Source organism: Oratosquilla oratoria, chromosome 40, assembly GCF_046742065.1.
Source record: "Oratosquilla oratoria isolate Oo_2021 chromosome 40, ASM4674206v1, whole genome shotgun sequence".
In the NCBI taxonomy this organism is placed as follows: Eukaryota; Metazoa; Arthropoda; class Malacostraca; order Stomatopoda; family Squillidae; genus Oratosquilla; species Oratosquilla oratoria.
In genome coordinates this window covers 16465023-16492975 of record NC_134816.1, presented here as the reverse complement: position 1 = coordinate 16492975, position 27953 = coordinate 16465023, and the positions used below count along the sequence as shown (strand labels likewise).

General features: G+C 38.9%; 1 protein-coding gene across 1 annotated transcript in view; it reads left to right on the top strand.

Annotated features, from left to right (window-relative positions):
* The window catches only part of LOC143020638 (nucleolar pre-ribosomal-associated protein 1), a 138582-nt gene that overhangs the window by 60621 nt on the left and 50008 nt on the right, over window positions 1–27953 (top strand). Inside the window, exons 7-9 of the mRNA XM_076177136.1 lie at window positions 2450–2796; window positions 12277–12469; window positions 20868–20995. Of these exons, the coding sequence (XP_076033251.1) occupies window positions 2450–2796; window positions 12277–12469; window positions 20868–20995 (668 nt within the window). The remainder of the gene's footprint in view (window positions 1–2449; window positions 2797–12276; window positions 12470–20867; window positions 20996–27953) is intronic.

The following is a 27953-nucleotide window of genomic DNA, read 5'->3' as shown; positions in this document are numbered from 1 at the left end:
GGACTTTACGTAAAAATGAAAAACGGGGAATCACACCTTAGATCAAGATATAACGAAATGGCAAAGCTGGTTAAAAGGAATACACGTTCAGCGAAACGTAATTATGAAATCAAGGTTGCCAGTCAAGGTGAAATGGCAAATGAACTTCAATATCTCTAAGTGTAGCGTGTTAAACGTAGGGCTACACAACCCCGAAAATAGATACAACTTAGATAACACGTTTTTAGAAAAATCTGAGTGTGAGAGGGACTTGGGAGTTCTGGTGAGTCTGGACCTTAAAACCAGGAAGCAGTGTATTAGCGCCAGAAATAAAGCTAACAGAGCATTAGGCTTCATTGCTAAGACGGTAACGAATAGAAGTGCAGAGGTAATTATTAAAATCTATCTAGCGATAGACCCATCCTTGACTATGCGGTACAGTTTTGGTCTCCGTCCTACAGAATGGACGTAAATTCACTAGAATCAGTACAGAGAAGAATGACCAAAATGATACAAGGACTCGGAAATTTGCCTTACAAAGAGAGGCTTGGGCACCTAAACTTACACTCTCTGGAAAGACGCAGAGTGTGGGGTGATCTAATAGAAGTGTTCAAGTGGATCAAAGGCTATAACAAGGGTGATGCAAACAAGGTCATCATAATAAAACAACAGGGCAGGACTCGCAGTAATGGGTATAAACTGGACAAATTTACATTTAACCCCTTCCATACGGTGCCGCACACGTAGGCGTCATGGACTTAGATCTCGGTGGCAGCAGCCAATGCCAGCCGTACGACGTGTCGTAATAATAATCGCATCATAAAATATAGTCACCGCTTATATCGATCGTTCTCTCTTCACCCGTGAATTTTGATAACCATAGAAAATGCGATTACAAAAGAATTAGAAAGAATGTCATTATGGAGGGACGACTACAATAAATATAATCAAGACGCCGATATGGCAGCCTCGCGAATACACTCGCTCCCCATGACGCCTATGTGTGCGGCCCCGTATGGAAGGGGTTAAGAAGGAAATAGGCAAGAATTGGTTTACTAATAGGGTGGTCGATGAATGGAATAAACTTAGTAACCATGTAGTAAGCACTGAAACTATCAGTTGTTTTAAAAAACGATTAGACAACTTTATGGATGGGGATGACAGGTGGTGATGGATACGGAGCTGCCTAGTGTAGGCCTTATGGTCTTTTGCAGTCTCCTTTATTTCTTATGTCTTATGTTTCTTATGAACAGGGTATGGGAATGGAGTCAGAAGTGGGAAGTGGACTTCAACATCGAGAAATATATAATGGGAATTTGGAAAAATAAAAAGAGGATATCAGGACAATATAAAATTGGTGAAAAGGATGTAAAGAAGGTGGGATTGGAAAATAATGTGGGAGTAATCATCACAAAGGATAAGTCCCCTGATGAACAGATAAACAAAATTGTTGGCAAAACCTACAACTTGCTGAGATAAATAAAAGTGGCATTTACTTACTTGGAGGAAGAAATGGTGAAGAAAATACTAGTCACACTGATAAGACCAAGACTGGAATATGCAGTGTCACTATGGTCACCAGGCACCAAAAAGAATATAAGGAAAATTGAAAGAATCCAAAGAGCAACAATGAAGCTGGCCCCCACAATTTGAGAACTGTCATATGAAGAGAGACTGTCAAAATTAGAGTTACCAACCCTGTAACAAAGAAGAAAAAGAGACTTGTTGACCATCTATAGAATCATGAGAAGTATGGAAGCCCTTGATAGAGAAGACTTACTAAAATGGGATATGAAAAATACAAGAGGACATGGAAAGAAACTTAAAAAGGATAGTTGTAGAAGAGACCTGAAAAAGAATAGTTTTCCCCACAGAGTGGTGGATGTATGTAAGAAAATGGATGAAATGATAGTGTCTGCAAAAACCATACACGAATTTAAAAACAATTTAGATACTGCGAGATATAGAGATGGGACTCCATGAGCATAGCTCCCTTTCCTGTAAGATACAACTAGGTAAATACTAAGTAACTGAATGTAACAAAAATAACTACATTAACAACATACTACTCAAACATCTACAACAATCTTCCACCTTTACATATCAACAAATCCATGTTAAAACATATTCAAACCTAGATCACAAAACACACATTCCAAGACCAACCAGAACTAAGATGATACCAACACAGAATAAGCCTGGCTACAGAAACAAAATGCCCCAGATGCAACTGCCACACAGAAGACACTAAACACCTCATCTTATGCTGTCCCACCCTAACCATGCCCAGACAACAACACATTATTTCTTCCTTGAATGACTTATTGATCATTATGATGGTTGTTGATGGTTAGTTGGGAGACTTTGGTCTTCTGCAAGGGACATGTGGGGGCAAATAGTTGATTGGTTAGTTGGTTAATGAAATGTACAGGGATTTACTTATTAATTTATTTATTTTTTATTCAAACAGCTAAAGAAGAGATTGCCTCAGCATGCTTGCTCATTTATGAGAAAGTCATGACAAAGAAACTCATACCCAAAACTCACTTCTACCATGCATCAGTCCTCTTTGGTAAGATGGAAGAAAACATTCCAGGTAGCAAGGATCTTCCCCATGGAGATGCACGGCTAAGTCTACTTCTTGTGTGTTTGACAGTCTTAAAGATGTGCTATGGGAAGGTAACAGAAGCAGGGACTGACACAAACTTTGTAGATGGTATTGCAGAGGTTATTCCAAATTTGCTGAAATCTTTGAAAGCTTCAGATGTACAACAAAGTCTACAGGATAAAAAATTGTGGGCATCATATGTCAAACAGGTATGTAGTGGAACTATGAGACATTCATTTAATTTGTTGAAATTTAAAGATATTTAGGGCGAGTGTGAATACTTTTAAGTGTTTACTGACATGTCTAGAGAGTTGATGATAGTAAATACAGTGTTTAGGAAGAAAGTGAAGCATAGATATACATGGGAGAGGGTGGTGGATGGAAGGGTGGTAGATAGGGCTTTAACGGACTACATAGTGGTAACCAGGAGAAGAGTAGGAAGAGTTTTGGATGTACATGTTCTAAGGGGAGAGAGTGGGGGAATATCAGATAAAAATTTTTTTTGGAAGATAACACAAAGGAACACAAAGGAAGAACAAACAACAGCAGGCCTACTGGCCCTAACGAGGCTGTTTGTGGTAACTAAACTAAACTACAGTTAAGAAAACGGCAACTAGGCGATAGAAGATGAACTAACACTACTGCTACCACTATCCTACCCAATTGCAATTAAATGCCGGGTTGTCATATCTTTTATGGCAAAGGATATTTTATTTGTGGATTAGATTCTAAGTATTTTTATGAGAGTAGTAGAGCCTGTGTTAGAAATTTTGAGAGTGAGTGGTTTCAGGTAAAAGTGGGACTTAGCTAGGGATGTGTTATATTGCCTTGGGTGTTCAATTTATACATGGATGGGGTGGAGCGAGAGGTAAACACAAGGGTAATGGGCCAGGGATTGGAGATGGTTAAAGAAAATGGAGAAAAATGTAAGATAAGCCAGTTGCTGTTTGCTGATGATGCTTTGCTTGTAGAAGGATCAGGGGAGGGAATAAAGAAGTTAGTGACAATTTGGGAAGGTGTGCAAAGGAAGTTGAAGATAAATGTGGGTAAAAGTAAGGTGATGAGATGTACAAGGGGAGAAAATGGCAGCAGACTGGAAATGATTATTAAGGGCGAGAGACTGGAGGAAGTGGATAGCTTTAGATACTTGGGTGAGAATGTGGCAGTAAAGGGAGGAGTGGAGGTGGAGGTAGAATGTAGATTGAGAGAAGCGATTAAATGCCTTGGGGGATTAAAAAGTGTAATAAGAAATAGACATTTGGGTATGGATGCTAAGAGGAGATTGTATGAAGGGATGATTGTGCAGGCAGCACTGTATATGGAAGAAACATGGAACATAAGAGAGGAGGAGTTTGAATGTGTTTGAGATGAAATGCCTGAGAAGTATGATAGGGGTTACTAGGCTGGATAGATTGAGAAATGAGGAGGTGAAGGGGAGAACAGGGGTGGAAAGGGAGTTGAGAGATAGGGTTAATGGAAGAGTATTGGGATGGTTTAGAAACATGGAAAGAATGAGTGAAGAAAGATTAGTAAAAGATGTGTGGAAGGCAAAGGTGGAAGGAGTGAACATGAGGGGGCAACTAAGGATGCAATGGATGGGTGTAAAAGGGTATTGGGAAAGAGGGGAATGTCTGTTGAGGAAGGAAAGGAGAAGACAAGGTAGGGGTGAATGGAGAATGGTTGTGTATGGGTGATGCAGTGATGCATGGAAGGCAGTGGGTTGGGATGGGGAGGGGGGATATGTGTGAATGACATTTTCATGCAGCCTGAAGGGATTTCTCCCCGACTTTCTCTTTTTCTGGATGAGGGGATGGAGAGGGGGAATTGCCGATTAAATGAAGTGACCTTGTTGTGGATGCGTTGTGTCTTGTTATGTTGCTTCTGACCCAGGGCAGTGGGCGAGGTGCAGGGATGACCTGTCATTCAGGAGGAGCCAAGATAAGAGGGAGGGAGGGAGGTGAATGTGAGTGGAGTATGTGGGGATGGAATGTGTGGAAGTGTATTTTATGGCTTTGTTTTTTGGTTACCTCGCTTGTAAGGGGCAAAAAGCTGTTGGTATATGTATGTACTGAATAATTTAATTTTTTTTCATAAATCATTTAAATATGACACATGAACCAAAAGGCCTTTTCCCCCTTTACAATGGGATAATAAATTGATCCAATATACTTTGTGTGCATCAGCTGTACAAAGGGTGAGGGTGGCATTGAATTGGAGTTAAGTCTAGAAGGAGAGAGGCTAGAGGAAGTGGATAGTTCCAAGTGTATAGGATCACATGTATCATGGAATGGAGGAGTGGGCATGGAGGTAAATCGTAGAGTAAGGGAAGCAAGTAAATCTCTTGGAGTACTGTATTGAAAAGTATCATGAGAAATAGGTATTTAGGGATGAGCACAAAGAGAAGGCTATACTGTATTTACCTAGTTGTAATTTACGGGAAGGGGAGCTACGCTTGTGGTGTCCCGCCTTTGTGTCTCGCAGTGTCTAGTCTGTGCTTAAATTCATGAATGATTTTTGCACGCACTATTGTTTCATCCAGTTTGTTCCAAGTGTCTACCACTCTATGTGGAAAACTGTTCTTCTTCAGATCTCTTCTAAAAATATATTTATTCAGTTTCTTTCTGTGGGCTCTTGAGTTTCTCTTGACCCAATTTAACAAGTCCTCTATCAAGTATTTCCTTGCCCTTCATGATTCTATAGATGATCAGTAGGTCGCCTCTTTTCTTTGCTCCAAAGTTGGTAACTCCAATTTAGCCAGTCTCTCCTCATATGACAAGTTTGAAAGTGCAGGACCCATTTTTGTGGCTGCTCTCTGGATTCTTTCAATTTTCTTTATATTCTTTTTGGTACGGGGTGACCACAGTGTTGCTGCATATTCTAGTCTAGGCCTTATCAGTGTGACTAATATTTTTTTTAACAATTTCTTCATCCAAATATGTAAAAGCCACTTTTATTGATCTTAGCAAGTTGTTTATTTGTTTATTAGAGGACAAGTCGTTTGAGATAATTACTCCCAGATCTTTTTCAGATCCCACTTTCTTTACCTCCTTAGTATCTTATATTGTCCTGATATTCTATTTTTACTTCTTTCAAACTCCATTATGCTACACTTCTTTATGTTGAAGTCCACTTTGCCTATTTCTGACTCCACTTCCAAACATTATTCAGGTCTTCCTGTAGTGATTAACAATCCATTTTGGTTTTTACTTTCCTTAACAATTTGGCATCATCTGCAAAGAAGCTCATGTAACATTCCACATCATCATTCATGTCATTCATATAAATAGCAAACATTATTGGAGCCAATACAGATCTTTGCAGAACTCCACTAATCACCTTCTTCCAACCTGAATATTTTTTTTAGTACTAATCTCATCTCTCTACCATTCAGAAAGTCCTCCATCCATTTTAACAGGTTGCCTTGTATCCTTCCTATATGTTCCAAGTTTTTAAATAATTTTTTGTGTGGTACCTTGTCGAAAGCTTTTTGTAAGTCCAAGAAAGCACAATCAGCCCATATATCCCTTTCTTGTATTATATCCGTTAGTCTTGAGTAAAAACATATTAAGTTTGTGGTACATGATCTTCCCTGTCTGAACCCAAATTGTCTTGGGTTTATTATATTACTTTCTCCCAGGTGTTTTACCCACCTATTCTTGATGATTTTCTCACAAATTTTGGCTATAGTGCTTGGTAGTGAGACTGGCCTATAGTTAGTTGGTTCTTCCTTGTTTCTTCCTTTATATATTGGTACAATGTTAGCATTTTCCCAGTCTTTTGGTATTTTTCCTTCTTAAAGTATTTACCTAGTTTTATCTAGTTATATTTTACAGGAAGGGAGCTATGCTCATGGTGACCTGTCTTTGTATCTCTCAGCATCAAGTTTTTTCTTCAAATCTTGAATAGTGTTTGCACTCACTGTTTCTTTGTCTAATTTGTTCCAGATCTCCTCTGTAATTATTTTTTTTTTAGTTTCTTTTCGTGTCCCCTTGTTTTTCCATTGTCCTTCAATAAATCATTCTTATCAAAGATTTCCATTCCCTTCATAATTCTATAGATAGTAGGTCTCCTCTTTCCCTTCTTTGTTCCAGAGTTGATAATTCTAATTTGGACAGTCTTTGTTCATATGTCATTTTGGAAAGAGTTAGTGCCAGTGTAGTTGTTGCTCTTTATATTCTTTCTAATTTTTTTATATTCTTTTTGGTAGTGGGTGTCCATAGTATTGCTGCATACTCGAATTTTTTTCTTATTAGTGTAGTTGAATTTTTTTCTATCATTTTCTCATCCAAATAGGCAAAAGCCACTTTTATTTACCTAAATAAATTGTAGGTTTTTCCAACTATTTTATTAATATGCTTATCTGGTGTCAAGTCTTTGCTGATCATCACTCCAAGGTCTTTTTCAGAGTTTACTTTTTTGACCTCTTCACCAATTTTATAATCTCTCGATATTCTGTTTTTACATTTTCCAAATTTCATTATACTACATTTCTTGATATTGAATTTCACTTCCCACTTTTGAGTCCATTTCCAGATCTTGTCCAAGTCTTGTAATGAGTTGCAATCCTCCTCCGTTCCTACTTTCTTTAGTATTTTTGCGTCGTCTGCAAAGAAATTCATGTAACACTCTACTCCTTTATCCATGTCATTTATGTATATGGCAAACATGATTGGGGCCAGTACTGATCCCTGCGGGACACCACTTATCATTTCTTCCCAATTTGAGAATTTATCTCTAATTACCACTCATTTTCCTCCCAGTCAGGAAGTCTTTCATCCATTCCAATAATTTTCCTCTGATGCTACCTATTGACTCTATCTTATTAGTTTATTGTGTGGTACCTTATCAAATGCCTTTTGTAGGTCCAGAAAGGCACAGTCCGCCCAACCCTCTCTCTATTGTATTATATCTATTAATCTTGAGTAGAAGCAGATCAAGTTTGTTGTACATAACATAATATAAGAATAAAGGAGACTGCAAGAGACCATAAGGCCTACACTAGGCAGCTCCGCATCCATCACCACCTGTCATCCCCATCCATAAAGTTGTCTAATCGTTTTTTAAAACAACTGATAGTTTTAGCGCTTACTACATAGTTACTAAGTTTATTCCATTCATCGACCTCTCTATTAGTAAACCAATTCTTGCCCATTTCCTTCTTAAATCTAAATTTGTCCAGTTTATACTCATTACTGCGAGTCCTGCCCTATTGTTTTATTATGATGACCTTGTTTGCTTCACCCTTGTTATAGCCTTTGATCCACTTGAACACTCCTATTAGATCACCCCGCACTCTGCATCTTTCCAGAGTGTAAGTTTAGGTGCCTAAGCCTCTCTTCATAAGGCAAATTTCCGAGTCCATGTATCATTTTGGTCATTCTTCTCTGTACTGATTCTAGTGAATTTATGTCCATTTTGTAGGACAGAGACCAAAACTGTACCGCATAGTCAAGGATGGGTCTAACTATCGCTAGATAGAGTTTAATAGTTACCTCTGCACTTCTGTTCGTTACTGCCCTAGCAATGAAGCCTAATGCTCTGTTAGCTTTATTTCTGGCACTAATGCACTGCTTCCTGGTTTTGAGGTCCGGACTCACCAGAACTCCCAAGTCCCTCTCACACTAAGATTTTTCTAAAAATGTGTTATCTAAGTTGTATCTATTTTCGGGGTTGTGTAGCCCTATGTTTAACATGCTACACTTAGAGATATTGAAGTTCATTTGTCATTTCACTGACCATGTTAACAATTTATTAAGATCATCCTGCAGAATCTGGGTGTCGTCTCCTGACCTAATTAGTCATCCGCAAACTTACTAACATCACTATTTATCCCATCGTCTAAGTCGTTTATGTACATAATGAACAACAAGGGACCCAAAACCGAGCTCTGGGGGACCCCGCTAGTAACATTGCCCCACCTAGATTTTATTCCATTTATGGTGACCCGCTGTTTTCTGTTCCTAATCCAAGCTCTAATCCATTCTAACACTTTTCCTCCTATGCCATGGGCTTTGATTTTATTTAGTGGTCTCTGGTGTGGCACCTTGTCGAACGCTTTGCTAAAGTCAAGGTAAATAACATTGTAATTTTCATTGTTATCTGACGCCTTATGTACTTTAGTGTAAAAGGATAGAAGATTAGTCACACATGACTTACCCTCGGAGAAACCATGCTGTGAATCACGAATTAAATTATGCCCTTCAATATGTTCTCTGAGTCTATTTACTATTATTGATTCAAGCATTTTTCCTATACATGATCTTCCTTGTCTGAATCCAAATTGATTTGGATTCAGTATAGTTTTTTCTTCCAAATGTTAACCCATTTATTTTTGACGAACTTTTCACAAATTTTTGCTACTATGCTTGTCAGGGAGACTGGTCTGTAATTTGATGGGTCTTCCTAGTTTCCTCCCATATAAATCGGTACAATGTTTGCATTCTTCCAGTCCTGTGGCACTTTTCCTTCTTGAAGTGAGAATTTATATTGTATATTTTATCTGTTAATTCTTCCATGCATTCTTTCAGTATCCAATTTGCAATTCCATCTGGACCATGTGATTTTCTGATGTCAAGGGTTTTGATTTGGTTGCTGATTTCCTTTTGTGTTACAATTATTTCTTTCATTGAGGGGGATATCTCTCTTTTTCCTCACAGTTAGGTGAGTTTTCTATTGTGAATACTGATTTGAAGTGAGCAACTTATTATGCTATATATTTTGTCCATTAGTTCTTTGCATTCTTTTATAATCCAATTTGCAATTCCGTCCAGGCCATGCAATTTCCTAACATCAAGGTTTGATCAGTGTTCCATTATTTCTTTTTTTGTGTTATTATTATTATTTCACTCATTGGGGGAGATCGCACTTTACCTCCTTCATCCCAATACTGTGCCTTCTCTCTAGTGAAAACTGACTTGAAGTTATTATTCATGACCAGCTATTTCTAGGTCTTCTGTGTATTCTATATTTCCTTGGCGTAGTTTCACCATTTCCTGTTTATTTTTAAGTTTACCATTCACGTATCAATAAAATAGTTTGGGTTGCTCCTTGCATTTTTCAATAATGAAGGAGTGGATGTGTCTATGACACTGTATAGGGAAGAGACTTGGAATGTTAGGGAGACAGTAAGGAGAAATTTAAATGTGTGATATGAATTGTTTCAGAAGCATTGGGTGATACAAGTTTAGATAAAATGAGAAATGAGGAAGTGAAGCAGAGAGCAGGGGTAGAAAGGGTGCTGGCAGATAGGGTTGATGAAAGAATACTGGAATGTTTTGAGCACATGGAAAGAATGAATGAAGAGACCAAGAAAAATGGTTAAGAAGGCTGAGGTGGATGGTGTCAACCTGAGGGGAAGATTGAGAATGAGATGGATGGATGGGGTGAAGGGAGCCTTGCGTAAACGGAAAATGTCTGTTGAGCAGGGAATGCAGAGGGCAATAGTAGAGAATGGTTATGAATAGCTGATGAGTTGATGTGGCCTGAAGGAATTTCTGTCAACTATATTTACTCATGAGTGGATGAGGAAGGAGGGTCATCATCTTCATCATATCTTGTTGCACCAGAACCGTGTCCATATAAGGGCAGTTTCATTTGCTTCCCTAAGGTCTTGGTCGGAGCAATGGGGACTCAATGGACATTCCCGGAGGACGTGGACCATCGTCTGTACTTCGCCACAGGGACATTGGGGGCTATTGGTGTATCCCCATTTGTGTTGATTTTCTCTCGTTTTGCCCACCTTGGCTCTTCCTCTGTTTAAGGTAACCCAGTCCTTCCTGGTTAGGTTTGCTCCTGGGAGCAAGGTCTTATTTGGGCATGGTATGGCCTCGTTATGGCCCAGATTGTCATATTCCTGCCAACATTCTAGTCTACGGGCCACAGCTTGGGTTGGATGCAGTCCCTCCACCGTCATGAAGCTTTGGCAGGACTTCAGTCTCTGTCCAACCTGAAGGTGATCATATAGTGGATGCCTGGGGTCATTTTGTTTTTTATATTTTTCTATCTTGGTAATTATTTCGTGCCGAATGTGGGGGGGTGGAATCCCTGCCAGTCTGTAGATAGTATGTAGGGGCGTTGGTTTTAGGGTACCTGTAATTATTCGACATGACCTGTTCAGTTCTGGATCTATTTTGTATGCCTGGCATGACCTGGCCCATACTGGTGCACAATATTCTGCAGTAGAATAACACAGTGCCAAAGCTGTTTGTCGCAGGGTGTTTGGGTCTGTTCCTCAGCTGGTGGTGGCAAGTTTGCTGAGGAGGTTGTTTCTACTTGAGATTTTTCCAATCAACTTGTTGATATGCTCTTTGTAAGAGAGTCCTGTTGAGAGTAACACCTAAATAGACAGGGTGTGGGTGGTGTGCCAGATCAGTGTTGTTCCATCTGATTCGTAGCTCTCTCTTGGCTTGGTGATTTTTAAGGTGGTATGCACACACCTGTGTTTTGTTTGTATTCGCATTGAGATGCCACTTTTTGTAGTACGTGGAGAGTGTGGTTAGAGCCTCTGATAGTTGGTCTTCGATGGTGTTGAAGGAATCAGACTGAGTGGCAATGCACAGATCATGTGCATAGATGTACCTATGGATATTCTGATTCTGTGGCTGGTCATTAGTATAAATGTTGAACAGTGTTGGAGCCAACACAGATCCTTGTGGGAGTCCGTTCTTCTGGAAACAGTACCTGCTTTTCTTGCCATCCATTTCCACATAGAAACGGTGGTTTGTAAGAAGAGATTGGATGACGTGAACTAAGGTGCGATTCTGTAGTGTTTTAGCGACTTTAAAGAGGAGTGCCCTATGATTGACTGTATCATGATTGACTGGGTCGTCATATAAATGGAGCAGTGGGAATAAACTAGCAATAACTGTTGAGCCCTGGTGTGGATGTACTGTGTCTTACTGCAATGCTTCTGACCCAGGCAATGGGTGGCAGGTAGACAGGGAGGGTCCTTCATCCACAAAGAAGGCACTTAGCTTTGACCTAAGCTGTCACCTTTGTCCTATGTACTTGGACTGGGTAGGAACTGTTACTGGTGGGAATTGAAGAGAAGCATGGGATTTCAACCTATAACTAAGAGTATGTGAGGCTGACATGCTTTTGATTATGCCACCAACACACACAAGGCACTAAGATAAAATGGAAGCAAATAGGTGTAGGATGGATGGAGGGTGTGTGTGTGCCTTGGCTTGGTGCCATCCATATGAGGGGAAAGAAGCCTTAAGTTATATAGATAGAATAATCTAATTCATTAAGTTTTTCCACCTCGGGGAATAGTCTAGCTGTCCATACACACTTTTGTAGCCATAATTAGAGGAAACTGGCCTATTTCTTTATCATTCCCAAGATTTGATGTATAAAACTAATGGTTTGAGGAGTGTCTCACTTCAGAATATTTTTTCTGGCTTATGCTAGACTTTTCTTCATCTAGGAGAAGCTGCTCATTGGGTGAAATATTATTTTGATTTATATGTTATAGTGTTGATTTACTTAAGTATCCTATTCTGGATAATTCCTGACTGTTTTATTTAGCTTGGAGAAACTTTCACTCTTTGTAGGGTTAACACAAGAACAAAATCAATGGATTAGGGAGCAGTCTCATACATAGCTTCTGATGTCAGTTATAATGTGGACATTCTTCCACTGTACCATTAAGATCTTCATGAATTTATATGTTCATAATTTCATTCCAGGTGCTGCGTACTGCCTTGCAGGATGTGAACCAGGGACCAAAACTTTTACAAGGGTTATCTGAACTGTGCAGTGTAATTTATCAGAGAAACCATACTCTTCTTCCTATTAGTACCTTGTATCAGATGATTCTTTCTCATTCAAACTATCTGGACTTAATGTTTGAGAAAGATCCTAAATCAGAACCACTTAAAGGTACGCAATATTTTTAACTCTTACTGTGGTGATGCTCTTAAGAATTTAGATGTAAGGCAGGCCCCAACTTGATAGTTTCTCAAACTGAATATTAACCTCTTCACTCCAGGGCACATCGCACGTCTGGCAGCATTATCTGCCCGACGTGCGATGTTGCGTCATAATAATTGCATTATAAAAGATAAAGTCAGTGCTCAATCGTTCGTTCTCTTTCACCCGTGAATTTTGATAACCATAGAAAATATGATGAAGCGAGTTTAGAGAATGGAGGTTATGTAGGTACGACTACAATAAATATAATCAAGACGCCGACGTCGGCATCATCGCGTAGCCACTTGCTCCTCATGACACCTACATAGGCGTCACCGTATGGAAGTGGTTAAAAGAATGTAGAGAACAAGTGCTGGACAAGATTCATGGTCAAAATGTGCTTTCATTAGAAGGGATAGTACCTTGGGAATGGAAGAAGGGAAGAGGGGATAGCAGTGATTTTTGAACTAGTGTCTCTGATCACTTTGATAGCAAAACTCTGTAAGAGAATCATGAAAGACACATGAGTAAAATATTGAGAGATATACATCCTGGCAGACAAACCAATTTGGATTCAGAAATGAAAGGTCATGTGTCTCATATCGGTTAGCCTTTTGATTAGGTAATTGTTGGCATGCTACCAGAGAAATGGGTGGATTGCAGCCACCTACGAACAAGTCAATCAATTTATTGCCCCAGATCTCTCTTGCAGAATACCCATGATTCCCTGGTAACTAACAGCCATTGGATTGGCCCATAAATCACTCAAGAAAGAAACACTGTGTTGTAAGGGTATGATGAGAGTTAGGCAGTGTAAGATACATACATATACCAAAGGCTTTTTTCCCCCTTACACGGGAGGTAGCCAGAAGAAAAAGGCATAGAAAACCACTCCCATCCATTTCATCCCCTACATACTCCACTCTCCTCTGCCCTCTTCCCTCTCTCTTATCTTGGCACCTCCTGGGTGACAGGTCATCCCTGCAACTTGTCCACTGCCCTGGGTCAGAAGCAGTGTCGCAAGACACAGCACATCCACAGCAAGGCCACTTCGTTAATTCGGTGACCTCCCCTCTCCATCCCCTCATGCAGAAAAGGAGAAGACGGGGAGAAATCCCTTCGGGCTGTGTCAGTTTATTTCTCATACATACTTCCTCACCCCCCATCCCCCCCACCCACTCCCCCTTATGCATCACAGCATCATCCATACACAACCCTTCTCCATTCACCCTATCTTCTGTCCTCTCCTGTCCTTCCTCAACAGACATTCCTCTCTTTCGCAATGCCCCTGTTACTCCATCCATCCATCTCGTCCTAGGATGCCCCCTCATGTTCACTCCTTCCACCTCTGCCTTCCACACCACTTTTATTCATCTTTCTTCACTCATTCTTTCCATGTGTCCAAACAATCCTAATACTCTTTCATCAACCCTATCTCCCAACTCCTTTTCCACCCCTGTTCTCCTCCTCACCTCCTCATTTCTCATTCTATCTAGCCTAGTAACCCCTATCATACTTCTCAGGCATTTCATCTCAAACACATTCAAACTCCTTCTCTCTTCCTCTCTTATGTTCCATGTTTCTGCCCCATACAGTGCTGTCAGCACAATCACTCCTTCATACAATCTCCTCTTAGCCTCCATTCCCAAATGTCTATTTCTCATTACACTTTTTGATCCCCCAAGGCATTTACTCACTTCTCTCAATGTACATTCTACCTCCACCCCCACTCCTCCCTTTCTTGCCACATTCACACCCAAGTATCTAAAACTATCCACCTCCTCCAGTCTCTCTCCCTTAATACTCACTTCCAGTTTGCTGCCACTCTCTACCCTTGTACAACTCGTCACCTTACATTTGCCCACATTTATCTTCAACTTCCTTCTTTCACACACCTTCCCAAACTCTGTCACTAACTTCCTCAATCCCTCCTCTGATCCTGCTACAAGCACATTTTGGCTTATCTCCCACTTTTCTCCATTTTCTTTAACCATTTCCAATCCCTGACCCATTACCCTTTCATTCACCTCTTGCACCACCCCATCTATGTATAGATTGAACAGCCAGGGCGACAAAACACATCCCTGACGAAGTCCCAGCTTTTTCTCAAACCATTCACTCTCTCCATTTCTAATCCTAACCCAAGCTCTACTACTCTCATAAAAACTCTTGACTGCTCATAACAGCTTTTCTCCTATTCCATATATCTGCAATACCTCCCACAGTGCCTTCCTGTCTACCCTGTCGTAAGCCATTTCCAAATCCATAAAAGCCCAAGAAACATCCTTACCTTTTCCAATAGCTTTCTCACATATCTGTCTTACCACAAAAATCTGATCTACACAACCCCTACCTTTCCTAAAACCACACTGTTCCTCACCAATTACTCCCTCTGTTCCTCTCCTGATCCTCTCAACTACACTCAACAAGCTGATCCCTCTGAAACTACTACATTCACACTTGTACCTCTTTCCCTTGTAAAGTGGAACTATACAGGCACTCCTCTAGTACTCTGGCACTCTACCCTCTCTTAAACAAACATTAAAAAACTCACCAGCCAGTCCACCATAACTGTATCTCCTTTTTTCAGACATTCTGCAGGTCATCCATCCAACCCAGGTGCCTTACCTGCTCTCATCATCTTAACAGCTGCTTTCACTTCATCTTTCCTTATTTCTCCCCCATTTTCCTCACTCATCACTGTCATTTTCTTAGCGCTTCCCACTGCAACTACCTTTCCTTCCCTATCCTTCACATTTAGCAACTCCTTAAAATACTCTGCCCACCTTCCTCTCACTCCCTTCTCTTCCATTATCATCTCACCTTCTCCATCTTTTACCTTTTCTTCTCTACTTGATTTGCCTCCTCTCTCTTAATTTCTTTCCAAAACATCTTTTTATTACTTTCAAAATTTCCTGTCATACTCTTACCCCATTCCACATCTGCTCTCCTCTTTGCCTCCTTTATCTTATGCTTTACTTCTCTTTACTTTGTACCTCTCATATGATTCCCTCGTCCTAATTTGTAATCAATCTATGAAAGCCTGCTTCTTCTCTTCTACACCCTTCTTTGTTTCCTCATCCCACCATTCACTACCCTTCCTCATATTTCCTCCCACCCTCCTTGTTCCACACACCATCTTTGCACACCTTATGACTCCCTCCTTGAACCATCCTCATTCTTCCTCCACTCCTAGTTCTACTCTATTCTTCACTCCCTCCCACTCCTCTCTTGGCTTCCTCTGATACTCCTTCTTCTTTTCTTTCTCATTTAAACAGTTTACTCTAAGTATCTCCCTACCTTCTGCCCTTTTCCTCTTTCTCCACCTATTCTCCACTCTCAACTTACCTTCCACCAGAAAATGATCTGATATTCCCTCACTTTCTCCCCTTAGAACATGTACATCCTTAACTCTTCCTACCGTACTCCTGGTCACCACTATATAGTCCAATAATGCTCTATCTGCCACCCTTCCATCCACCACCCTCTTCCATGTGTACTTATGCTTGATTTTCTTCCTAAACACTGTATTTGCTATCATCAACTCTCTTTCTAGACGCATCTCCACCATCAACCCTCCACTATGATTCTTTACTGGAACTCCATACTTCCCAGTCACTCCATCTATTGGTTCATTTCCTACCCTAGCATTAAGGTCTCCCAATACAACTGAATTTATATTTCTCCCTAATCCCTCTATGCACTCATTTAGATTGATCCAAAAAGCCTCCCTTTCCTCTACACTCTCTTCACTACCAGCCCCATACGCACTTACAAAAACCCACATCTCCCTTCCCAGCTTCACCTTCATCCACATTAACCTTGAAGAAACCTCCTTCCATTCCACTACATGTTTACTTATCTCTTCACTTACTAGTATAGCCACCCCTTCTCTCCCTCGTCCCCTCTTCACTCCTGAAAACCTCCCAACTACACTCCCAAACTCACACTCGCCCCTCCCTTTCAACTTAGTTTCACTCACAGCCAACACATCCATCTGCTCACAAATATACTGCCTATCTCTTCCCTTTTACTCTCATGTGTACCACATCTATGCACATTAAATGACCCAAACCTTAGGGTACTGGTTGGAAAACTCCTAGACCCTCTTATGCCTTTACATTTTTTAGGAGTGTCCCCTTTGGGGCTAAAGGTAGCAGGACTCCTAGTCCCACACCCCGTCCTGTTTTTAGTTGCCTCTTACGACTGAAGTGGGAAGACTTGGTGGCAGCATTCTTTTCCCCCACCACAGGGTAGGCAAAAAAAGGAAATGAATATTCAGAGAAATGGTACAGGACAGTAACAAGGGGTTGGGGGACAGCATAACGGAGGGGCAGTCGTAGTAAAAGTGTCACCATTTCTCTATGAACAGAGTCTTCCTCTATCACAGACAAAATGATGTGTGGCTCTGGTCCATAGGGACACCCCATGTAGACACTAAAGTATCAACTGTATGCTACTTTGCCACAAAAGCATGCAGCCAATATCCCAGACGGAGTGTAAGATATTGGTGTTAAATATAATTTGTATGATATTAGCATGTGGGATAGTTTGTTTCTCTGGCCAAATGTATTTCGTGTTGGTATTATTTTGGTACTATTGTGGCTTTTTTTTTCTTGGAAGGGATTTTTCTGTGACACTAATGTCTGAAGGGATGTGATGGTGTTCGGTGGTCTGAGATTCAATGTGTTTTTGTATGGATGTGCATTGTGGTGCAGATGGTAGGTTGTAGATGTTTGAGTAGTATGCTGCATTTTTTTTTTATTATTCAGTTGGTTGTGCTTGTGTTTGATATATGTTAAATTGGAGAGCCGCTGATGTTCTGACAATCTAGCTGATCACTCAAAATTGCGAAATATCTTTTTTCCTCAATGTTCAATTTGGAACAGAAGTTTCCAATATTCATCTGTGAACCAGTATCTGCAGATTTCGAGGTCTCTTACCTCTTCTTCAGCTGAGTGGTAATAGTAAATATTTTAATCCTCTTAGTCTATATGTTCACAAGTTAGAATGACCTCACCAAGTGGGCTGTGATTTATTTTTTGTCCATAACTGTTATGATCAAATGTCACTATGGTCTTCTAGTCTGTTTTTTTGAGGGAAGTATCAATTGATTCTGCTGTGTATTTAACCCCTTCCATACGGTGCCGCATACGTAGGCGTCATGAGGAGCAAGTGGATATGCAAGGCTGCCATATCGACGTCTTGATTATATTTATTGTAGTCGCCCCTGCGTTTTGACATTCTCTTATATATATATATATATATATGCTAATAAGAACACGGGTACGTGTGTTCACTTATGCAAAGTAGACCACTTGGAAAAAGAAACTAACGAAGCAGAGCGCTTTCGTATATTACATCTTCAGTGCAACAAGTACATAGTGATAGGAATACATAGACATTATATACATGATACAAAGGGGACTAGGACAGTTTTGAATAAGCATACCGACCAATTACCCCCTAGAGAGCGGAAGGTCATTGTCAATTATCTTACGATGGTCGGGCGACATTAGGTCACAGTCGCCAAGGGGAGCTGAAGGTCATTGTCAATTATCTTACGATGGTCGGACGACATCAGGTCACAGTCGCCAAAGAGAGCGAAAGGTCATTGTCAATTATCTTACGATGGTCACAGTCGCCAAGGGTCACTGTTTCTACTACTTATATAGGGCGACATTAAGTCAATTTGTTGGATTACATTTTACCTGATATTATCTTACTAATTTCTTGACAAATGAAATTATCAAGTTTGTACAAGCCTTTATGTAGGTTGGTATTTTGATTACTAGTGGTATGAATCAAACTGCACTCTATTAAATTTCTTGCTATTATGTTGTTGGTATAATAGATTGCCTGGGCATTACCCCAATCAACTGGATGATTATTTAATTCAATATGCTTGAATATACCACTAGAATTATTGCCATCCCTGACATTTTTCTTGTGTTGTTCAATTCTAATGTTTAAGGGTTTGGCAGTTTGACCTATGTAAAATTGATTACACATTTTTTTTGCAAGGAATTTTATAAATGCATCCTTTTTTGATTTCAATACTATTGTTGATAAGTTTATGTTTTACTGTACTATCATGTTTAAAAACTACCTTTACGTTAAACCTTTTTAATAATTCTGTGATACTTAACAAATTTTCTTGAAATGGTAAAATTAAAACATTATGATAATTGAAAGGTGATTTAGGCTGAGGAGTTAAAAATGATTTCCTTGCAAAATTGTAAGCAATATCAAGGAATTGCTTAGGGTATTTTAATTCTAGCCCAATGTTAAAAACATTTCTGATTTCTTCATCAATAAATTCAGGACTACAAATACGAAAAGCTCTTAAATACATTGAGGCAAATACTGTACGTTTAATATTATTTGGATGAGAAGAATAATAATGAATATATGAACTTACATTGGTTGGTTTACGATATACTTTAAATCTAAGGCTATTGTCATGACGTAGGATAGTGCAATCTAAGAAAGGTAAGGTACAATTTTTCTCAATTTCTAAAGTAAATTTAATAGAATCAACAAGGGTATTCAACTTAGTTAAAAAATTAGGTTTCCCATACTCATGCTGAATTTTTGGGAATAGAAATTACCATTAAATTGAAACTTACAATATTTAATTAGTTCAAAGTTTGTCTATTAAATCAGAAGTGTTTGTAACATGAGCTGAAGAGATTGTACCTACTAAAGGGCTAAGGATAGTAACTAGCCATTTGGAAAGCTTGTAAGAAGCGGAACCAATTGACGAAACAATAGGTCTAGCGGGGTTGTTACATTTATGAGTCTTAATGAGATGATAAATCATGGTTCTTTAAATTAGGCAAAACTAAGTCCATATCCTAAAGCTGTTTTCTCATTAGTATTAAGAATTTTGTCAGAAAGATTAACTACAATGGTATAGTTTGTTGAAAAATATGCCATTTGACCCTTTTGATTCTAAAAGCTTCTTTCACTTCTAATGAAGAAGCGTGTGGTATCCATGATGCTAATAAGAACACGGGTACGTGTGTTCACTTTAGAAATTGAGAAAAATTGTACCTTACCTTTCTTAGATTGCACTATCCTACGTCATGACAATAGCCTTAGATTTAAAGTATATCGTAAACCAACCAATGTAAGTTCATATATTCATTATTATTCTTCTCATCCAAATAATATTAAACGTACAGTATTTGCCTCAATGTATTTAAGAGCTTTTCGTATTTGTAGTCCTGAATTTATTGATGAAGAAATCAGAAATGTTTTTAACATTGGGCTAGAATTAAAATACCCTAAGCAATTCCTTGATATTGCTTACAATTTTGCAAGGAAATCATTTTTAACTCCTCAGCCTAAATCACCTTTCAATTATCATAATGTTTTAATTTTACCATTTCAAGAAAATTTGTTAAGTATCACAGAATTATTAAAAAGGTTTAACGTAAAGGTAGTTTTTAAACATGATAGTACAGTAAAACATAAACTTATCAACAATAGTATTGAAATCAAAAAAGGATGCATTTATAAAATTCCTTGCAAAAAAATGTGTAATCAATTTTACATAGGTCAAACTGCCAAACCCTTAAACATTAGAATTGAACAACACAAGAAAAATGTCAGGGATGGCAATAATTCTAGTGGTATATTCAAGCATATTGAATTAAATAATCATCCAGTTGATTGGGGTAATGCCCAGGCAATCTATTATACCAACAACATAATAGCAAGAAATTTAATAGAGTGCAGTTTGATTCATACCACTAGTAATCAAAATACCAACCTACATAAAGGCTTGTACAAACTTGATAATTTCATTTGTCAAGAAATTAGTAAGATAATATCATGTAAAATGTAATCCAACAAATTGACTTAATGTCGCCCTATATAAGTAGTAGAAACAGTGACCCTTGGCGACTGTGACCATCGTAAGATAATTGACAATGACCTTTCGCTCTCTTTGGCGACTGTGACCTGATGTCGTCCGACCATCGTAAGATAATTGACAATGACCTTCAGCTCCCCTTGGCGACTGTGACCTAATGTCGCCCGACCATCGTAAGATAATTGACAATGACCTTCCGCTCTCTAGGGGGTAATTGGTCGGTATGCTTATTCAAAACTGTCCTAGTCCCCTTTGTATCATGTATATAATGTCTATGTATTCCTATCACTATGTACTTGTTGCACTGAAGATGTAATATACGAAAGCGCTCTGCTTCGTTAGTTTCTTTTTCCAAGTGGTCTACTTTGCATATATATATATATATATATATATATATATATATATATAGATATATATATATATATATATATATATATATATATTTATGTACCCTAGGTTTGTCATAATTATCTTTATCTATTGTTGAAGGTGGAGTGGTGGATTTACAGCAGACATTAGTGGACTGTGAAGCCAGTGTTTGCCAGGAAAAGCATGTTCCTATTCTTTTGGGAGCATATGGAGGAACAATGTCAACTGTAGACCAACGCATCCTGAAGGTGAGTCCCTGAAGAGTTTAGAAAAACATTTAATGCATATAAAATGATTTTAATGTAATACATATTGCTACTCATTGTCAAATATTGACATTCCTGGGACATACATTTTTCATGTATAGTGGAATTTGATAAAGATACTGAGTATAGATCCTTATTAATTATGAACAAGGTTAATCAATCTGTTGCCCTAGGTCTCCCTTACAGGAGACATATGACTACCAGATTATTGGCAACAGCCACTGGAAAGGTCAGATCACTCAAGAGACATTTTATTGTTGTCTGGTATGATGAGAGTAGGACAGTGTAAGATGAGTTGTACTGTGTTTTCTGTGTGGTGATTGAATCTGGGGCACTTTGATTCTGTGGCCTGGCATATTTTGTGCTAGTTCTATTTTGTTCTTACGCAGAAGGAAGACAATGCCACGTATTACACATGTATCAATGAGGGCCTTGTGCCCGTGACAGAGTCCTTGTACTGGAAAGCGTCTGGTGGTCGGGGCATACTACAACACTGCTGTGCAACCCTACAGTGCCCTGCTCATGTCGAATACTGGGGCACCTATAGCACTATGTCACACCTTCCCATCCTACTCACTGTGCCATGTAATGTATGTCATATGTGTGCAACTGAAATGCGGGGGACGATGTTTGAATCTTTATTGTGACGTAAGCGTACAGAGAGCTACATGCTCATAGTAAGACAGACTGCTATAGACTGACATGGGGGCAACATCATTCTCCTTGGGAAGAAGGAAGACGATGCCACATTGTATTACACATGTATCAATGAGGGCCTTGTGCCTGTGACAAGGAGTCCCTGTACTGGAAAGCATCTGGTGGTTGGGGTGTGCTACAACACTACAGTGCAACCCTATGGTGCCCTGCTCATGTCGAATGCCAGGGCATCTTGTAGCACTATGTCACATGTTTTAGTATTTGGTGGTTGCTTGAATGAATTTATGTTGTGTTGTTCTTGCTATAGGCATATCCAGGATGGATAAAGTGAGAAATGAGAATGTGAAAAGGAAAGCAGGGGTAGAAAGGGAGCTAGCAGATATGGCTGATGAAAAGTTATTGGGATGTTTTTGGCACCTGGAAAGAATAAGTGAAGGAAGATTAGTGAAAAGAGGATGAAAAGCAGAGGTTGATGGACTGAACTTGGGGGACAACCAGCAATTAAATTGAGGGATGGGGTGAAAGTGGCTTTGAGCAAAAGGGAAATGTCTGTTGAATAAGGAAGAGAGAAGACAGTGGATACATGTCAATGGAGAATTTACCTAGTTGCATTATATGGGAAGAGAGTTATGCTCGTGGTGACCTGTCTTTGTATCTTTCAGCATCAAGTATTTTCTTAAAATCTTGAATAGTGTTTGCACACTGTTTCCTTATCTAATTTATTCCAGGTATCTGCCACTCTATGTGGGAAGCTATTTTTCTTCAGATGTCTTCTATAGTTATCCTATTTGAGTTTCTTTTCATGTCCTCTTGTTTTTCTGTTGTCCCATTTTAATAAATCATCTCTATTCAGGATTTCCATTCCTTTCATGATTTTATAAATAGTAGATCTCTTTCTCTTCTTTGTTCCGATTAGAAGGGAAAGAAGTTTTATTACTGTAAAAATATACATTTAATTTTATTTTCAACTTATCGCAAATTAAGTATGATTTTTATTTATTACTGAATAATGCTACAATTATTTATTATGCCCTATAAGTGCATTTTCCCCCAAAGAAATAGATTTATTTCTACCTATTTTAGACCATGGCTGTTTCTCTAGGCCTCTCATCTGTAATACCGGCCAGACTGGAAGCAGGACTTTTTTTTATATATCACATTATAGATTGACCTCTCATTAACGGACTAAAAAGGGGGTAACGGTGTCTGTTGATGTGAATAATCTGTTGATTTGGAGTGGTTTGTGTGTGTGTATTGGGGGGGAGATCACCTCTTTAAATTCTATAAAATCATAATATACGTACATACATATTAATGTTTCCCTTTCTGACACTGTTCACGAATCAATAATTCTCTTAAAGTGCACAAATGTTCATAATAAGCCTAAACGTCACCGTTAGCAGAGAGATCAATGTAAGTTATGAGTGTGTCAATAGCCTGGCGCACCTCTAACATCTTGGGTTTAACTGCCACTACCTCCTCTTCCTCCTCACTGCCACTCACTCCCTCCTGCTCCTTGCCAGTGAGAACAGCTTCAGCGATCTCCTCCATAGTGATTGCACAGCACTAAACAACAGCACCAAAAACAGCGAAAACACTGCAAACACAGCTAATAAATGTCCAAAGGTCCACACCAATCAAAATCTTGTTAACTAGTAAACAAAACAAAGTGCGCGCCATCACACCATCAGCCACTCAGCGGACAAACGCCGAACTAACGGATGCATTCACCCTACCCGTGAAATTAAGACTGTCGGACCGGACCAGCGGATTTTGTCCGTTGCATCCGATATCCAGTAATGCGGTGTCCGTTAATGAGAGGTCAATCTGTACTTCTTTTTCATTTCGTAAGTCAACATTTAATATGTAGATTTCAGCAGATTACACTCTCAACTGATATAAACACAGTTCACAAGACAGGTTTAGCCTATGTGGCTTAAAACAGCGTTGAAAGTTTTATATTGAGTACCTAGGTCGATGTCAGATTTATTTAGTACCTAGGTCGATGTCAGATTTATTTTCCTTGTTATACTGTTTTTCATTGTCGTACAATAACCAACACAGTAAAGTATAAAGTTATGATTTTTGCTTAGCAAAAATTTGTCATGGTGCTTTTGAGTTTTGTGTCTACACTGCACTTGTGTAATTGTATTTTAATTACACCAGAATATGATAAACATGGAATGTTTTTAAGTATTGGGCAAAGTCCATATTTTGGTAAATGTACACTGAATATCACATGGATTGTGATACCTTTCCCTATATCACCTCATATACTGAACATATACATTAACCTTCCACATAGTTTTCAAGCACAACAACTACACAATGCTGTGCTTCACGCATTTACTGTTTTTGGAACAAACCTTATTGATACGAGTACGGTACAAGGTCAAGTGTTACAGCTGAACATGTATGATACTGAAAGATATATGTATCATACATAATTTTTAGGTATCATTATCCTTCATATGTTTTCATACTTTCTTTTGTCTTAATGTACTGAAATTACTAACACAAGTACCTCTTGGTTTAACTACATATTGGTACTGCTATGCGATTATTGCGATGGACATTACTCTGGTTCTGGAACTGATCTTATCGATACAAGTACAATACAAGATTCAGCTGAACATGTTTGAAACGTAAAAAATTGTTCAACTTTAAATATCCTTCAATAATTCAATGTTAAAAAGTATAGAGGGAAAAAAAAAGAAGGGGAAAGGAGAAAAGAGATAGTATTATTGCGTTTGGCAACACAGCAGTGGGAGAAACCACCAAACTGATGGAGTGATGGAAACTATGCATATGGAACTTGACAGGAATATTACAGCTCACGTGACTGTGTGTCAACAGAAGGTGTAAAATGGAGGTGTTTATTTAATTTATTCAAGTAATACTTTGGATGATTGTCGGTGTATGTATAAATTTGAAAGCCAGTGTTGCACAAGGACATTTTGGGGGTCTAGTGGAATGACCACGAAGATAAGACAATGAGATTTATTACATTTTATAGAATGATGTTTTTTTTTTTATATAATCTACTTATAAGGAGTGTGCACTACATAACTCTACAGACAAAATTAAGGCCTTGTAAAGTGTAAATTTAACTGGAGTCGGAGTCGGTATGTTTTTACCGACTCTGACTCCGACTCCAGTGACACTGTAATTGCTTCCGACTCCGACTCTGACTCCACAGCCCTGGTATTTTATGCACAAATACATATAAATCATAACAGCATAATACTGTACATATGCATATATAATCCTGTTGGTCTTGATAATATGTCCAACATAGATGAGGGTTTGAAAAATTGGTAACACGTGGTTTGGTAGCGTGGTGAGGTTTGAGCGGCGTTGGAGGTCAGAATTAAACACATGGAGCCCTCAACTCTCAGCCTCTGGTCTTCTTCTCTTTATTTTGTGAAAAACAGGTGCTTATATACAGGGTTCCGGCTAGGTTGCTGACGAGAACATTTAGAAGCATAGGTGCTGTTTTTCCAGCGAGAATGGATATTTACAATGTTGCAATCTAGCTACATGTGAGGAAAAGGTGAAAGTACAGGTGGTGAAATAATTCTATAATGTGTCAGAGTTTTCCAGAGGGAAACATACATAAGATTTACTATATATATATCCTTTGTGGCAATCTTCCATGGCTGTCACGTATTGGCACTTGAGCGCAGAAGTGCCCGTTGGAGATTCGACGTAGGCCTATGGTCTTGACCGCAAAAAGTGACCGCGGGACAACCTTTTCTATGGGAACGAGGTTGGAGTGCCATCTCACTCCTTGGTGCACCGGCATGCATTTCTGCATGCTGGCTAGTATGTGTAGAGGTGGTAGAAGAAATCTAGGAGATTAGTCGTAGATATGCCTTGTAGGGTGTGCAACAATCCATATACATATAACTCATAACAATATAATACTGATGCTACAAACATACAGAATTGTTAATACACACCTTTACAAGAACACTGGTTGAGTACTGACAGCTAGAAAACAACATGGGTGCAATTTAAATGTTTCCCACACAGTGTTGCCAGATCAATGATTACAGTACACAGTGTTGCCAGATCAATGACTACAATGCAGTACTACCATAACACATGCCTTTCATGATTCTGTAAATGGCCAGTAGATCTCTCTCTCTTCATTGTTCCAGAGTTGGTAGTTCCAGTTTGGAGAATCTCTGTTCATATGTAAATTTTGAAAGTGTTGTTTCCATCTTTGTTGTTGCTCTTTGGATTCTTTCTAATTTCTTCACATTCTTTTTTGTATTGGGTGTCCATAGTGTTGCAGTGTACTCCAATCTTGGTCTTATCAATGTGACTAATATTTTCTTTACCATTACCTTATCCAAGTAGTTGAAGGCCATCTTTATTGATCTGTAGGTTTCTCCGACTATTTTGTTAATATGCTTGTCTGGTAATATGTATTTGTTAATTACTCCTAAGTCCTGGTGATATGTATTTGTTAATTACTCCTAAGTCCTTTTCTGAGCTAACTTTTTTTACTTCTTTATTACCAATTTTATATTGTTCTGATATTTTATTTTTCCTTTTTCCAAACTCCATTATACTACATTTCTTAATGTTGAAGTTCACTTCCCACTTTTGGCTCCATTCCCAGACTTTGTCCAGGTCTCTCTGTAGTCATTCACAGTCTTTTTCTGCACTTACTTTCTTTAATAGTTTTGTGTCATCTGCAAAGAAGTTCATATAACATTCCACACCATCTATGTCATTTATATATATGGCAAACATTATCAGAGCTAGTACAGAATCTTGTACTATGGTTATCATTTCTTCCCTGGTTAAGTTTTTATCTCTACCACCCTCATTTTTCTCTTCAAGAAATCTTCCATCCATTTCAATAACTTTCCTTAGTAGCTTTTTATGTGGTACTTTATCAAATGCCTTTTGTAAATCTAGGAAACACAATCAGCCCATCCCTCCCTCCCTTGGGTTATTTCTATTAGCCTCAAGTAAACACAGATCAAGTTGGTGGCACATGATCTTCATTGTCTAAAGCCAAATTGTTTTGGATTCAGTATATTATTTTCTTCCAGATGTTTAATCCATCTGCTTTTGATAATTTTCTCATATTTGAGCTATTATGCTTGTAAGGGAGACCGGTCTATAGTTTGTTGGGTCTTCCTTATCTCCCCCTTTATATATTGGTACTATATTTGCATTTTTCCAATCCTGTGGTACCTTTCCTTCTTTGAGTGAGTAATCAATTATCTTATATATTATATCCGTTAGTTCATCTATACATTCTTTTAGTATCCAATATGCAATTCCATCTGGACTGTGTGATTTTCTGACATCAAGGTTTATTATTTGGTCCCTTATTAATTTCTGACCCAGCTGTTGTTTGTGGACGACACTGCACTTGTAGCAGGATCAGAGGAGGGATTGAGGGATTGCCATTTTCCAGGTTTTTTTTTTCATCTTTTCTCCATCTTTTCCAAGCTTTGTCTTTTCTATCTTTTGCCTCACTGCATCTTCTGTTGAACCAGCATTTAATGATTCACAATCCTCCTCTGTTCTTACTTAAGTATTTTTGCGTCATCTGCGAAGAAATTCATATAACACTCCACTCCTTCATCCATGTTGTTTATATATATTATTTTGCTCATGGGGGGAGATTGCACGGAACTTCCTTCGTCCCAATACTGTACCTTCTCTCTAGTAAAAACTGACTTGAAGTGATTATTCGTGACTTTGGCCATTTCTAGATGTTCTGTGTATTCTGTATTTCCTTGGTGGAGTTTCACCATTTCCTGTTTATTTTTAAGTTTACCATTCACATATAGAATAGTTTGGGCTGCTCTATGCATTTTTTCATAATGTCTTTTTCATAGTTCCTTTTTTCCTCTCTGCACTTTTACATACTGGGAATGGATGCTAAGAGGAGACTGTATGAAGGAGTGATTGTGCCATCAGTACTGTATGGGGAAGAAACATGGAACATAAGAGAGGAAGAGAGAAGGAACTTGAATGTGTTTGAGATGAAGTGTCTGAGAAGTATGATGGAGGTTACTAGGCTTGATAGAGTGAGAAATGAGGAGGTGAGGAGGAGAACAGGGGTGGAAAGGGAGCTGGGAGATAGGGTTGATGAAAGAGTATTAGGATGGTTTGGACACATGGAAAGAATGAGTGAAGAAAGACTAGTAAAGGAGGTATGGAAGGCAGATGTGGAGGGAGTGAACATGAGGGGACGTCCTAAGATGAGATGGATGGATGGGGTGAAGGGGGCTTTGGGGAAGAGGGGAATGTC